Source organism: Sorex fumeus, unplaced genomic scaffold (genome assembly GCF_029834395.1).
Source record: "Sorex fumeus unplaced genomic scaffold, SorFum_2.1 ptg000014l, whole genome shotgun sequence".
NCBI lineage: Eukaryota > Metazoa > Chordata > Mammalia > Eulipotyphla > Soricidae > Sorex > Sorex fumeus.
In genome coordinates, this window is record NW_026606071.1 from 34,064,065 (window position 1) to 34,078,636 (window position 14,572).

General features: G+C 45.5%; 1 protein-coding gene across 2 annotated transcripts in view; it reads right to left on the minus strand.

The window, feature by feature from the left end:
• The window catches only part of MREG (melanoregulin), a 127,648-nt gene that overhangs the window by 59,352 nt on the left and 53,724 nt on the right, over positions 1-14,572 (minus strand). Inside the window, exon 2 of one of the 2 annotated variants that reach the window (XM_056111585.1) lies at positions 10,598-10,859. In XM_056111585.1, coding sequence (XP_055967560.1) covers positions 10,598-10,692 — 95 coding nt within the window. In that variant the 5' untranslated portion in view covers positions 10,693-10,859. Of the gene's footprint in view, positions 1-10,597; positions 10,933-14,572 lie in introns of those variants that run through there. The other variant, XM_056111584.1, reaches the window with a different exon arrangement.

Here is a 14,572-nt window from a genome sequence, read left to right on the forward strand (position 1 = left end):
TTTTCTTGTAAACAGTGTGCTATTCATGGTTACCATGTTATTTGCATTTTAGTGCAAATGTTGGTGAGCTCACTGTTGAGGACAGCATGGTGCTGTCAGGCCAAAGAACTTGAGTTTTATGAGCTTCTGCAAGCTTCAGTTACAGTGCAGTTGGCCGTGAGTTCACAGTTAATGAATCAATAATATGTGCTAAGTTAAGTGTCTTTAAATAGAAACACACGTAAAACAAGGTGATGCATTGATCGGCTGATGAATCGACTCACCCCGATCTAACCCCATGTTTTCCCCTAGGAGCAATGGTTTGGAATTCCTGAAGTCAGCACTTGTGCCTATAGAACAGAACTTCTCTGAATAACAAGAATCAACTGTACCTAGTAGGGTTGTGAAGAAGGCTTAATTACTACAGAGTATTCACAGCAGTGCCAGGACCCCCGTGATCACGTCAATACAACTTACAAAGGTTCAGGAAAGCCGTGCCAGGAAGATAAACATTCCAAACCCTGCCTTCCCCTCCTTCCACGTGCTGGGGCATGTGGAAAACCACACAGACCCCTTTCTTCGTGGTGAGGGAAATTCAGTTTCGTTGCCTAAGCTCCGAAGCCCCAAACAATTCCTTCTCAGAAGGGGCCCTCAATATGGGCGGACTACAATAAATATCAAAAATAAATGAGGGTTGGACTGGAGAGATTATACCTCAGCTAAGGCACTTGCCTTGCACATGCCTGATGAGGTTCGATACCCAGCATTCCATAAGGTTCCCCCAAGCACTGCTAGGAGTGATTCCTGGTGCAGAGCGTGGAGTAATCCCTGAGCATTGCTGAGTAAAGGTAAAGGTAAAGGCCCTCCCGTTGATCGTCGATTTGCTCGAGCGGGCCCAGTAACGTCTCCATTGGAGACTTTGTTGTTACTGTGTAAGACCCCAAAACAAAACAAACAAAGAATAAATGAGGGTGGGCCAGAGACATAATACATGGATTGAGGAACTTGTCTTACGTGTAGCTGACCCTAGTTTGATCCCTGGCATCACAGGCACCACATATGGTTCCCCCCTATATATATTTGTATCACATGTATCACTTGTCATTCCGTTGATAGTCAATTTGCACCAGCGGGCACCAGTAAAGTCTCCATTCATCCCTGTCGCATGCTAGTGTAGCCCAACGGCATCTGCTCGCTCCAGGAACACGAAGGGCCTCAAAACGTTTGTTCAGGGTTTTGACAAAGAAGTCTGACCATCTCATAGGTGGGCAGCCACGCATCCTTTTGACGTCTTGTGGAATCAAGTCGGTAACAGCTCTAGTTCAGCGGTCATCTCTAAATCGAATTACGTGTCCGGACCATCTGATTTTCGACGCCTTGGCAAACAAAACAGAGTCCCTGATTCTTGATTGCCAACGGAGGTCGGAACTCCGGATTCCTTCTCTCACTTGAGTGAAGCGTGATACTTCAAGCATAGCTCTTTCGATTCCTCTTCGGGAGACCCGAATAGCGTTCTCGTCCTGTTTTCGTAGGGCCCAGATCTCTGAGGCATATGTTAGCACAGAAAGAATGGTAGAGTCAAAAAGATGTGCCCGGAGCCAAAGGTTCTTCATCCTCTTAACAACATAGCACTGTCCTGTAGCACTGTCCTGCCATTGTTCATCAATTTGCTCGAGCAGGCACCGGTAACGTCTCACAACAAATTGTGAGACTTGTTGTTACTGTTTTTGGCATATCAAATACGTCACAGGTAGCTTGCCAGGCTCTACCGTGCAGGGGAAATACTCTCGGTAGCTTGCCGGCTCTCCGAGAGGGGTGGAAGAATCGAACCCAGGTCAGTCACATGCAAGACAAACATCCTACCCACTGTGCTATCGCTCCAGTCCCTTAACAACAGATATATATATATATATATATATAACAAATATCCTATGTATGGTCTGGTATAAACCCGAAGCACAGGAAATGTGGTCCCAAAATAAATAATTAAAAATAAGCAAGAGTGAGGAATGGTTCAGTAGTAAAGCACTTGCTTTGCATGTGGAAGTCCCTGAGTTTGATTCCTGGCACTGAAAAAAAATAAAAAACTGTAGTTGTATTTCTTCCAAACACAAATTCCGGACAATGTAGGAAAATCTAACACCTAAGCATAGGTGACTTAAGAGAGAGCCATGGGAGCTGACGGATAATACAGCAGGTAGGGTGCTTGTCTAGCACCCCATGTAGTCCTCAGAACCCCTACAGGAGTGATCCCTGAGAACAGAGCCAGTGGTAAGCTCTGAGCAAAGCCAGGAGTGGCCTAAAAAAGAGAGACAAGAAGAAAAACTGAAAGAAAGAAAAAACCCAGAGAGCCACAGATCACTCATCCATAGCTGTTCATTCTCTCCTCTCTCTTTGTGCCTTTCAGCAGTTGTGATCTTTTGTGTGTGTGTGTGTGTTATATATGTATAACACTGTCACTGTCACTGTCACTGTCCTCCTGTTGTTGATCAATTTGCTTGAGGGGGCCCAGTAACGTCTCCATTGTGAGACTTTTTGTTACTGTGTTTGGCATATCGAATACAGCACCAGTAGCTTGCCAAGCTTTGCCGTGCAGGCGAGATACTCTGGGTAGCTTGCCAGGCTCTCCGAGAGGGGCGGAGGAATCAAACCTGGGTCGGCCGAGTCAGCCACGTGCAAAGCAAATGCCCTACCCACCGTGCTATCGTTCCAACCCATATATATATATGATATATATATATGTATATATATGTATACACACACACATATAGTAGAAGAAGAATATCCATGACCAGGGTAAACAGGGGTTAGGAGGACTGGCCAAGCGTTGGAGCTAACCACAAGCATGTGTGGGGCTGAGGGTAGGTAAGATAGAGAAGAGACCGCTATGACAATCACTGTCACTGTCCTCCCGTTGTTCATCGATTTGCTCGAGCGGGCCCAGTAACGTCTCCACTGGAGACTTTGTTGTTACTGTGTTTGGCATATCGAATACATCACAGGTAGCTTACCAGGCTCTGCCGTGCGGGCGAGATACTCTCGGTAGCTTGCCGGGCTCTCCGAGAGGGGCGGAGGAATTGAACTCGGGTCAACCATGTTGGCTGCATGCAAGGCAAACACCCTACCGCTGTGCTATCGCTCCAGCCCACTATAACAATAATAGTTGGGAATGATCATGCTGGACAAGATCTGAGGGTTAAAAGTAGGTGAGGGATATTGTTGATAACCTTTCAGTATCAATACTGCAAACTACAATGCCAAAAAGGAGAGAGAGAGAGAGAGAGAGAGAGAGAGAGAGAGAGAGAGAGAGAGAGAAAGAGAGAGAGAGAGAGAAGAATGCCTGCCAAAGAGGCAGGCAAAGGGTGGGGAATGGGGAATGATGGGAGGGAACCTGGGGACACCGGTGCTGAGAAATGTACATGGTGGAGGGATGGGTGTGGGAATACTGTATAACTGAAGTTCAATCATGAACAGCTTTGTAATGCTCTAAAATAATAAATAAAATAAATTTTAAAAAGAAAGGTTTTAATGAAACATTTATAAAAAGGTTTCTAAACTAATTTAGAAAGAGGTAAGATGAAGGCAGCACATATTCAAGAGAGAATATAGCAAAGAAACAAAGACAAACCAGTAAGAGAAGTGCTCAAGGCTTGAAGAGCTAGCCATGCTCTTTGTCAATTATTTACAGGAATCAAAATTAGCGAGAACTTTCTGAAAAAGTTCAAAGTAAACCTTGAGCAAGATGTTTTGATGTGTACACGTACAGAATGCTCCTTTTGCCTTTGATTTTAGACTTGCATCTGATGTCTAGACATCTCACAGCAGTGCAATGTCTGGTACCAGAAGACCCAGGCATCTCCCTGCTGAAAGGGAGCCGCAGTTGTGCTTCCGGAATCACTATTGTCAAGGGCCCCAACTCATGCTCAGGGGGGTTTTATCTAACTAGAGCATGATTTTTATTACTGAGAAAGAAAGCCATGCCATAAAAGCAAAAAAAATTTTAAAAAGTCAATACTTCATGCTCAAGAGCATTTCCAAAACTACACAGACACACACACACACACACAGAGACACACAGAAATATATGGCCAAACTCTAGACCTCAGTTCCTGTGAATGTGACCTTCCTTAGAAATAGAAGCTTAGCAGACGTCATTCCATTAAGGATCTTGAGACAGATTATCCTGGATTTAGGGGGGCTCCCATGAGGTTAGTTATGTTGTTCTTGTTGTTCTTGTTATTTAACTTTTTAATTGAATCTAGTATGATTCTAAGAGAAAAGAGAAAGAGATTTGAGGCACCCAGGAGATGAGGGCTGTGGAAGATAGGGGCAGTGCTTGGAGCTCGGCCTCTGGCCACAAGTCAGAGAGCATCAGTAGCTACCAGAAGCTGCAATCAGCAAGAAATGACTGCCCCCATGACTAGCCTTGCTAGTGCCCCCACCTCAGACTTCTGGCTTTCAGGACTGGAAAAAATAAAAAGCATCTCTCCAAGTTTGTGGTAATCTATTGAAGCAGCCATAAGAAACTCACGTTTCTTGAATTATTAATATAAATTATTCATTATATTTATTTAATTATTCAATTATTTAATTTATTCAATTATTTCTTGAATTATTAATATAAAGTCGTTTCTATTTTTTTCTTTTAGTTTTGGGACCACACCTGGTGGTATGTAGGACATACTCCTACCTCTGTGTTCAGGGATCATTCTTGGGAGTACTCGGGGACACGAGATATGGAGCCAGATTTCAAACCCAGGTCAGCCAAGTACCTTACCTACTGTACTATCTCTGCAGTCTCATTTATATGAAATCTTGAGCACAAAGTCATCATTTTTTTTGCAGACAAATAACCAAAACCTTAGTCGTTACCAACAATTCATTCACACTATTATTCTCTCCTCAGTACACACTGGGTTTTTCCAGTTGTACCCATAACTTCTCTACTCTTGTTCTTGTTTGGGGGTCATACCTGGTGATGCTCAGGGCTTACTCCTAGCTCTGCACTCCGGAGTCACTCCTGGTAGCTCTCAGGGAACCATAGGGGATTTGGGGGAATCAAACCCAGGTCAGCCCCATGCAAGTATAATCTTACCTGCTGTATTGTCACTCCAGCCCCAATGAGTCTACTTTAGAAAGTGAGTTCAGAGATGGATACCATGCAGAACCTCAAACCATATATAAATGGTTATAGATGACTGATAAGCTGAAGTTTATCTAACTCATAGTAAAATTGTAGTGAAGGTCAAAAATAGTGAGTATAAGGCTTTTGGGGAGGAAGGGGAATGGGGTTACCATCACAACTGCTGTGCTCAGCGCTTACTCCTGGCTCTCCACTCAGAGATCATTCCTGGAGGTGCTCAGGGGACTATATGGGATGCTGGAGATTGAAACCAGGTCAGAAGCTTGCAAGTGAAATGCCCTACTCACTGTACAATTCCTCTGGCCCAAAACAGTAAGTATAACATTCAGAGATTGGACAAAGCTTTTGGCTTTCTTTGGGACTGAAACCTGATGTGAAAATCAGGCCATGTGCACTTTCTCCAGGTCCAGACTTGTTATTAAACTTCCTGGTATTCCAAATGACTCTTCAACTAGTCACTGGGAAAGCAGACCTAGGCAGCTAAAGGCTAGAACAAATGATCAGGATTCACCCCCTGGGTCTTAAGCTTCTACCCCATGTTCCACACAGCCTCACTGGAATCCACTGGGTATCAACAGAATTTTGGGGGACACAACCCCTAAAGAATATAGCCTACATCAAGTCCAAAACAATCCTTCAAGATCTCACATTAAAGTCTGATCTTCTGGAGGTTCAGCAATAATCAGGTGAGTAGAGGCGTTTGCCTTGCATGCAGTCAACCCGGATTCTATCCCTAGCACCACATATGGTCCTGAGCGTGTGGCCCCCAAAACTGAAATAAATAAATAAATTCATTCATAGCACTGTTCATAGCACTGTTCTCCCATTGTTCATCGATTTGCTCGAGCGGGCCCAGTAACGTCTCCATCGTGAGACTTGTTGTTACTGTGTTTGGTATATTCAATATATCATGGGTAACTTGCCAGGCTTTGCCGTGCAGCGAGATACTCTCAGTAGCTTGCCGGGCTCTCCGAGAGGGGTGGAGGAATAGAACCCAGCTTGGCCAGGCTGGCTGCGCGCAAGGCAAACACCCTACCCCTGCACTACCGCTCCAAATCCTGATCTTCTGTAGAAGAAGAAACTAAGGCTTATGGAAGCTAGAACTTCTCCCAGTGAATATCTGGAACTAGACCTTAGGTCTCCCAAGTCCCACTGAACTGGGATCACAGAAGGGACGAATTGCTCCCCACCTCAGTAGAATTATATAATGAAGGACAAGGCAAAATCAGAAGGATAAAGGGCCTAAGAGTTCATCATTTTTAAGATATTTGTGTCTGATGGGAAAAATCACAAAGGATGGTCATGGAAGGACATGGCAATATTTTTTTTTCTTTTTGGGTCACACCTGGCTTTGCACAGGGTTTACTCCTGGCTCATGCACTCAGGAATTACTCCTGGCGGTACTCAGGGGACTATATGGGATGCTGGAATCGAACCCGGGTTGGCCACGTTCAAGGCAAATGCCCTACCTGCTGTGCTATTGCTCCAGCCCCAGGACATGGCAATATTTAGATAAAATTTTAGTCAAAGAAAACTTCAGCCTATTTCTAGAGAAAGGCAAAACCAAGAACTATGGGGACAGAGGAAAATACAGGTGCAAATCAGGTAAGGAAGAGTATGTTCTTCTAGAAGAAACAAAAGGAACCATGTCAAAAGCATAAGTAACTACTGTCAGATTAGTGAGCACGATGTGTTTGTTTTTCTGAACTCATGAGAGACCTTGGTGTATGTTGCAAAAGAACTGGAGAGCAGGTGCACACATATCAGGCATCATCTCCATCTGGTCATACCCATCATTCCAGGCACTACTGCATCGCAGCAAACTGAAAAGCCATTGGTTGGAGGATTTAGTTGAGGATTTAGATGAGGGATGGGATGAGGAATCACCACAAAACCTTTCTTATATATGAAAACAAAAATGACATGAAGAATGAAGTCCTCAGTAGAGTAAAATTTTAGCTCATCAAGCCACATTTCACTCCACCAGGATTTCACAGGGCTGGAGAGATAGTACAGTGGGTAGGGTACTTCCCTTACACCCAATTTAGCTGGGTTTAACTCCCAGCGCCTCACAGAATACCCCGAGCCCTGCCAAGAGTTATCCTTGAAGGCAGAGCCAGGAGTTAGCCCTGAACCCAGCTGGGTGTGACCCCCAAAACCCAAACAAACAAAATAAGGATTTTTACACCAGCCTCTTTTAAAAGATCTAGCAGTTCCTTAAAAAGTTAAATATAACATTACTATTGGGGACTGAGGCTTTTAGTGTGGTCCCCGAGACCAAGAATAATAAATTTTTAATTTAAGGTAAAGGCATCACATTTTAAAAAATAAAATACATTGCAATGTTACTAACAATTCAATTTCCAGATATATACTCAGGTAAAGGTAAAGGTAAAGGCCCTCCCGTTGATTGTCGATTTGCTCGAGCGGGCCCAGTAACATCTCCATTGGAGACTTTGTTGTTACTGTGTCTGGCATATCGAATACTCTCCGTAGCTTGCCGGGCTCTCCGAGAGTGGCGGAGGAATCGAACTCAGGTCGGCCATGTTGGCCGCTTGTAAGGCGAACGACCTACTGCTGTGCTATCGCTCCTCAGAGTAATTGAAAACATGTCCATACATGTAGATATTCATCACATCATTTATGAGTTCAAGAGTAAAAACAATCCAAGTATTTCACTTGAAGAACAGATAAGTAAAAAAGTGATTATATCCATACACTGGAATATTATCCAACTATAAAAAGAACTGAAGTGCTGATATATCCCCACATGATGAAACATGGAACCATTACGTACATTGGAAAAGGCCTCATGTGCACGATTCCATTCATACAAAATATCCTGAATGGGCAAATCTACAGAGACAGAGCAGACAGGCAGCTGTCTGGAGAGCGGAAGGGCAGGCAAGAGAAAGAGGAGAATGACCAGTGACGATATCTTTTTGGAGTGAGAAAAATATTTTGAACTGGGGGCCAGAGCAATAGCACAGCAGGTAGGGCATTTGCCTTGCACACGGCCAACTCGGGTTCGATTTCCAGCATCCTGTATGGTCCCCTGAGCACCGCCAGGGGTGATTCCTGAGTGCAGAGCCAGGAGTAACCCCTGTGCATTGCTGGGTGTGACCCAAAAAGAAAAAAAAATATTTTTTTGAACTAGATACTGGTGATGATTGTATATCTTTGTGAATATGCTAAAAAAAAAAAAACCACAGAACTTCACATTTTAAAAAAGTTCTTAAGAGACCACACACAATAAAAAGATTTCAAACCTGGGGCTGGTGAGAGAGAATACAGCAAGTATGGCACTTGTCTTTTACACAGTCAACCCAGGTTCAATCCCCAGCACCCAGGCACCGTCAGGAGTAATTTCTAAGTGCAAAAACCAGGAGTAACCCCTGAGCATTACCAGGTGTGGACAAAAAAAAAAAAAAAATTCAAACCAAATGATTCAGGGTAGAAGAAACATGCAAGTACCACAAAACACACACACACACACACACACACACACACACACACATACCACTGCTCCTCCTAAAAATTGTCCTACTGAAATGATGCCAGCATGGTCCAAAACCCAGGTCATTCATATTCATGTGCCCAGAGGAGAACAATGATAATTAATCCCTAAACCATATTGAGAGCCCCTACTCTACCAGCATTTTGCATAGACTCCCCATTTACAATAACCAAGTAGCCCTTTGTAATGTAGACAATTGTCATTCCCACTTTACAGAGGAGGAAATTAAAGCATAAATAAGGTTCCAAGCTTAGGACTGGTTACCCAGTGGAGACTTAACCCCAGGCTTAACTTATAAGCACTATGGAATTCTGTTCCAAGAGTCTCATCTTCCTCATCCTCCTAAAATTACTTGCTAAGTTCACTGATTCACGATTAAGAACAAAGTAGGAAAAGGTGGAGAATTTTCAACAATCAGAACTATTGACTCAAATAGCAAATCAAGATAGGAAATTGCATAGACCCAAGGCTCTGAAGAAGGAACTAAAGGAGAGGCTCTAAATGTCATTATTATAAAAATAGACAAATTGAATATACATCCAAATTATGGAATTCTGGTTTTGTTACCTAATACTTTAAAGTTAAGTGTTGATTACTAGGTTTCTCCTCACTCACAATATCTAATAGTCTACATGGGAGGCTATCAACAAGAGAAAATAAAATGCTCTACACTGTGTGTGTGACTGTTGATAAACATAATAAACATGTTTCATGCGTGGGTGCTCACTAAACAGGGAAGGGCAGTTGGTAAATTCAATGTTAACTCAAAAGCCACAGAGATAAGGGCAAAGTAATTAAAGAAGACTGCTTGAGGGTGTCTTGAGAACCAGCACTTGGAAGTGGCAGAAGGAAAAAGGTCACTCCTCCAGGCAAGCTGGGAGGGGATAAGAAGGCTGGATTGTTCCGGCCTGGTGGTTAAAATCAAGGGCATAGAGTGCTTCATGTAAAACGCTTGTGGACAGGAAGAGGTTGTGCAAGGTCTCAGAAGTCAAGAGAACTGTTTGGACTTGGTAGACTAAGAAAAAGTAAGCCAGGCATGAAAACGTGAAAATCACTTGCATCCTTCCTAAGAAATACTGACTCCAATATTTGCTCACCCAACCCGGGACCAGGCTTGTGTTGTCTTGCTTCCCAGCCTCCCAAGGCGCTGATATTTTGTCCTAACTCCCTGCAGGTTAACACCTTGAGGAATTTGAATTTCAGCGGAGTCGGAGATGTAAAAGCCTGGCTTCAAAGCCCTGAACAGTCAGTCCCTCAGAAAGCCTGTGAGCACATCGCTTAACGAACAGTAAGTGAATGTCCTCATAGTTCACAGCCTAACCTGTAATGAAGCCGGGTGAATAGGCAGCTCTTTGGGGCAACCGGGATTTGAGTGGGGGTTGGGCCACACCCGGCGGTGCTCAGGGGCTTACTTACTCCAGGCTCTGCGATCAGGGATCAGTCCCGATGGGGCTGGGGGAACCAGATGAGGTACCAGGGAGGAAACCGGTTGAACTGCGGGCAAGGCCAGCATCTTAACCCCTCCCTGGACTAGCTCTCGCCCCCCTAGGCATCATAATTGTACTTGAATTGAAATCCACATCGAGTTCCTCTCGTTCAGTGCCTGAAACTGTCTTCTTTGGATAATACACTTGGATGGCAAAGTCGTAGCCTCTTTGCCCCGGTGAAAGAAACTCGTAGTAGTGACATCTACTACGAAATTGACAAAGAGTTACCCAGAGTAGGTCATCGGACCGCTTTGCCTTGCAACTCTTACTCTGCCCGGATCCTGCCCCCCCCCACCCCCACCCCCATTTCGGCTGGGAGGGAAGGGGGACGCGGAGGTGAGCACTTACTAAGAGCATCCACCTAATGCCTCCAAGGAAACTATACTTGCGGGTCAAATAAACAAACCAAGCGCGCGCCAGCCGCAGCCAGGTGAGCCAGGATCCCCGGGGAGGGGGTATGCGAGCACTCACCTGACCAGGGGCTCCTTCTCGGGCGCGGAGGGCTCCTCCAGGCACGGGCACGGGCAGCAGCAACACGCGGTCCTCAGCCACTCCCGCAGCCCCATGGGGAGCGAGGGGCCCCACCGGCGGGGAACGCCGCGGCGGCCGAAAGCGGGCGCGGCTGGAGCGCGGCCACCTGGCGGGAGTCCGGGTGCGGGGACAGGGGCGGCCCGGGCGTCGCGCGCCGCTCCGTGCGCATCACGACGCGGCCCGGGCTCGGCACCGGCGGGCGCTCCGCTGGGGCTCCCTCTCTCTCTCCCTCTTTCTCTCTCTCTCTCTCTCTTTCTTTCTCTCTCTCCCCGTTTCTATCTCTCTCTCTCTTTTAATTTCCCCCGGCACAGATCGGGGCGCATGCGTCTCCGAGACGCGCCGCTGCTGCCCTCTAAGGAGGAAGCCGGGATGCCCGCCAGATGGCAAAGTCTGAGCGCACCGCCGGGCCACCCGGGTTGGTTGGTGGAAGGAAAAGGGAAGCCCCGGAGTCACGGGGCACGAGGAGGGGGAGGACGGGATCTATTCATATCTTTTATTGGCTTCCCTCTCCCGGGAAGGAAAAAAAGAGCCTCTTCCCTCGCCCGCACACCACGTGGTCAAAACAATTTGAACACGGATGGGCGGATTCTAGAAGTGGATTTGTTTTGGTTGCTACTTTTTTTTTTTTTTTTTTGGTGGGAGGAGAAGAGGGGGCAACACCCGGTGATGCTCAGGGATGACTCCTGGCTCTGCGCTTAGGAATTACTCCTGGAGGTGCTCTGGGGACCATGTGGGGTGCCAGGGATGGAGGCGGGTCGGCCCTGTGCAAGGCAAGCGCCCTCACCACTATACTAGCCCTCTGGATAGTTTTTGTTGCCTTTATTGTTACATTAAGGTATAGTGATGATAGCAGCGTTAACTTTCACGGTTTTGATAACGAAGTAACTGCACCTTTTCCACCACCAAAGTGCCTGCCAAACACTCCACCTCGGTCTTTATTCACCTCTAGTCCATCTCTTCTCTCCTCCCTCCGCCTTCCACTGTTTAGTAATCTCAGTTTTGCAATCAAGAACATACTGGTTGTTCCCTTGGGATTTTTTTCTTTTTATACCAAAAAAAGAGTGTGATCATCCAGTATTTTATCTTTCTTCTCGGACTGATTTTACTTTACCTGACATCTTCCAGTTTCATCCATCTTGCAGCAAGCTGCTTGATTTCACCTTTTGTTATAGCTGCATAGTATTTCACAATAGATACCACCATTTTATTCATTCATTGGTGTTTGGACATTTGGGTCGTTTCCATATTGTGCCTATTGTACTCAGCACTGCAATGCACACAGATATGCGTACATATTTTCAAAATAATATTTGTGTGTTTGCGGGGTAGAGGACAAAAGTGGTTCTCTGGGTCATATGGAAGTTCGTGTCTTAATGGGTTCTTTTGTTTGCTTCCGTTTGGGAGGAGGAGCAGGGGTCACTCGGTGTACTCTGGGCTTACTCCTGGCTCTGCGGTCAAGGATCAGTCCTGGCGGGATCTAGGAACCACACAGACATCTAAGCAGGGTTGGCTGTGTCAAGGCAAGTACCCTACCTGTTGGATCATCACTCCAGCCCCTCAATTCTTAGTTTTGAAAGAAGTATGCATACTGTTTATCATAGAGGCTGATACAGAGGACATTCTTATCAACAGTGAAAGAGTTCCTTTTTCCCCACATCCCTATCAACAAGAATTCTTTCCAATATTTTTTGTATATGCCATTCTTACTGGTATGAGATGGTGTCCACCGTTTTGATTTGCATTTCCCTAATAACAAGTGACAATGAACACTTTTTCTTATACCTATTGGTCATCTGATCTGTATGTTCTCTCTGATCTGATCTCTTCATCTTTCATCTCTTTCCAGTTTTTGTTTTTTAATTTTTTCCCCGATTTTTTGGAGAGTTATTTTTAAGCTCTGTGTGTTATATGTATCTTAGATATTAATCACTTATCAGATATATGAGGTGCAAATATTTTATCCCATTCAGTAGGGTGTCTTTTAATTTGGTGACATTTCTTTTGCCATGGAGAAACTCTTTAATTTGATGTAGTCCCATTTGCTTGTTTTGTTGCTGTTGTCTTTGACATTGGGATCAACTCATTAAGCACACCTCTGAGGCCTGTATCTGGAGAGTTCTGCCTATGTTTTCTTCAGTGATTTATAGATGCTGATTTAATCACAAGACCTTAAGTTTTTGTGTATGGTGTAAAAAGCACATCCAGTTTCGTTCCTTTTCTTTCCTTCTCTCTTTCTTTCTTTCTTTTTTTCCTTTTTTCTTCTTTTTGCATTTTGCTACCTAGTTTCCTCAGCACCATTTGTTGGAAAAGGCTCTCCTTGTGCTACTCCAAGCAACCACTTAAAGCACTTAAAGCATTATACTCATAATAATTTTTAAAAATTGTTATAAAGCTTACCAGTCTTTGAAAAGAAACCTGAAACAAAGGCAACCTCTATTGGGTACTTCCTTGTGATCTTCCATAACTCTTTATGCATTTACTTATGCATAAAGAGCTTTTTATTTATGTCTATGCACTTTTTATTTATGTCTGTGCAAACTTGTCAGCATATTCCCCTTCCTTTCACCCCACAAAGGCATGCACGGCTCAATCTTACATCAGATCTGCTTCTGTCAGTATATGGGGGAGCTATTCCTATCTGCACCTGTGGATCTTTCTTCATCGTTTTAAGAGAATGTTTTTAGGCTGAATGTTACGTGGTCACATGGATGGCCTGATATTTTATTTAATCTTAACCCTACTGGTCGATATTTACCCTAATTTTAACCTTTTGTTATTAAAATAATGTTGTAGTGACTATCCTTGAACTATGTGTTTGACATATATTTCTGTTGAATAAGTGTCACACTCAGCTCCTGGGAGAGAACAAGACAGAGTCTCCTACCCTATGCCTGACTGTCTCCACCAGGGCCCAACAGCTGAAGACCACCGAGGCCCAGCCAAGGCCATGCTGGGAGCACTCTCCACACACTTGGATGAGCCTCACGCATAAAAGAACTGACAGAGGAACCCAGGTGTGTGGGACCCGGGGCTGAGATCTCCAAGCCTGCACAGTTTGGGACTGGACCTGCCAGTAACTAGACAGTTACACCCACCAACTGCCGTGTAACTCCAACAACGGCCAGGATCCAGAGATCATCACACTCAGCTCCTGGGAGAGAACAAGACAGAGTCTCCTACCCTATGCCTGACTGTCTCCACCAGGGCCCAACAGCTGAAGACCACCGAGGCCCAGCCAAGGCCATGCTGGGAGCACTCTCCACACACTTGGATGAGCCTCACGCATAAAAGAACTGACAGAGGAACCCAGGTGTGTGGGACCCGGGGCTGAGATCTCCAAGCCTGCACAGTTTGGGACTGGACCTGCCAGTAACTAGACAGTTACACCCACCAACTGCCGTGTAACTCCAACAACGGCCAGGATCCAGAGATCATCACACTCAGCTCCTGGGAGAGAACAAGACAGAGTCTCCTACCCTATGCCTGACTGTCTCCACCAGGGCCCAACAGCTGAAGACCACCGAGGCCCAGCCAAGGCCATGCTGGGAGCACTCTCCACACACTTGGATGAGCCTCACGCATAAAAGAACTGACAGAGGAACCCAGGTGTGTGGGACCCGGGGCTGAGATCTCCAAGCCTGTACAGTTTGGGACTGGACCTGCCAGTAACTAGACAGTTACACCCACCAACTGCCGTGTAACTCCAACAACGGCCAGGATCCAGAGATCATCACACTCAGCTCCTGGGAGAGAACAAGACAGAGTCTCCTACCCTATGCCTGACTGTCTCCACCAGGGCCCAACAGCTGAAGACCACCGAGGCCCAGCCAAGGCCATGCTAGGAGCACTCTCCACACACTTGGATGAGCCTCACGCATAAAAGAACTGACAGAGGAACCCAGGTGTGTGGGACCC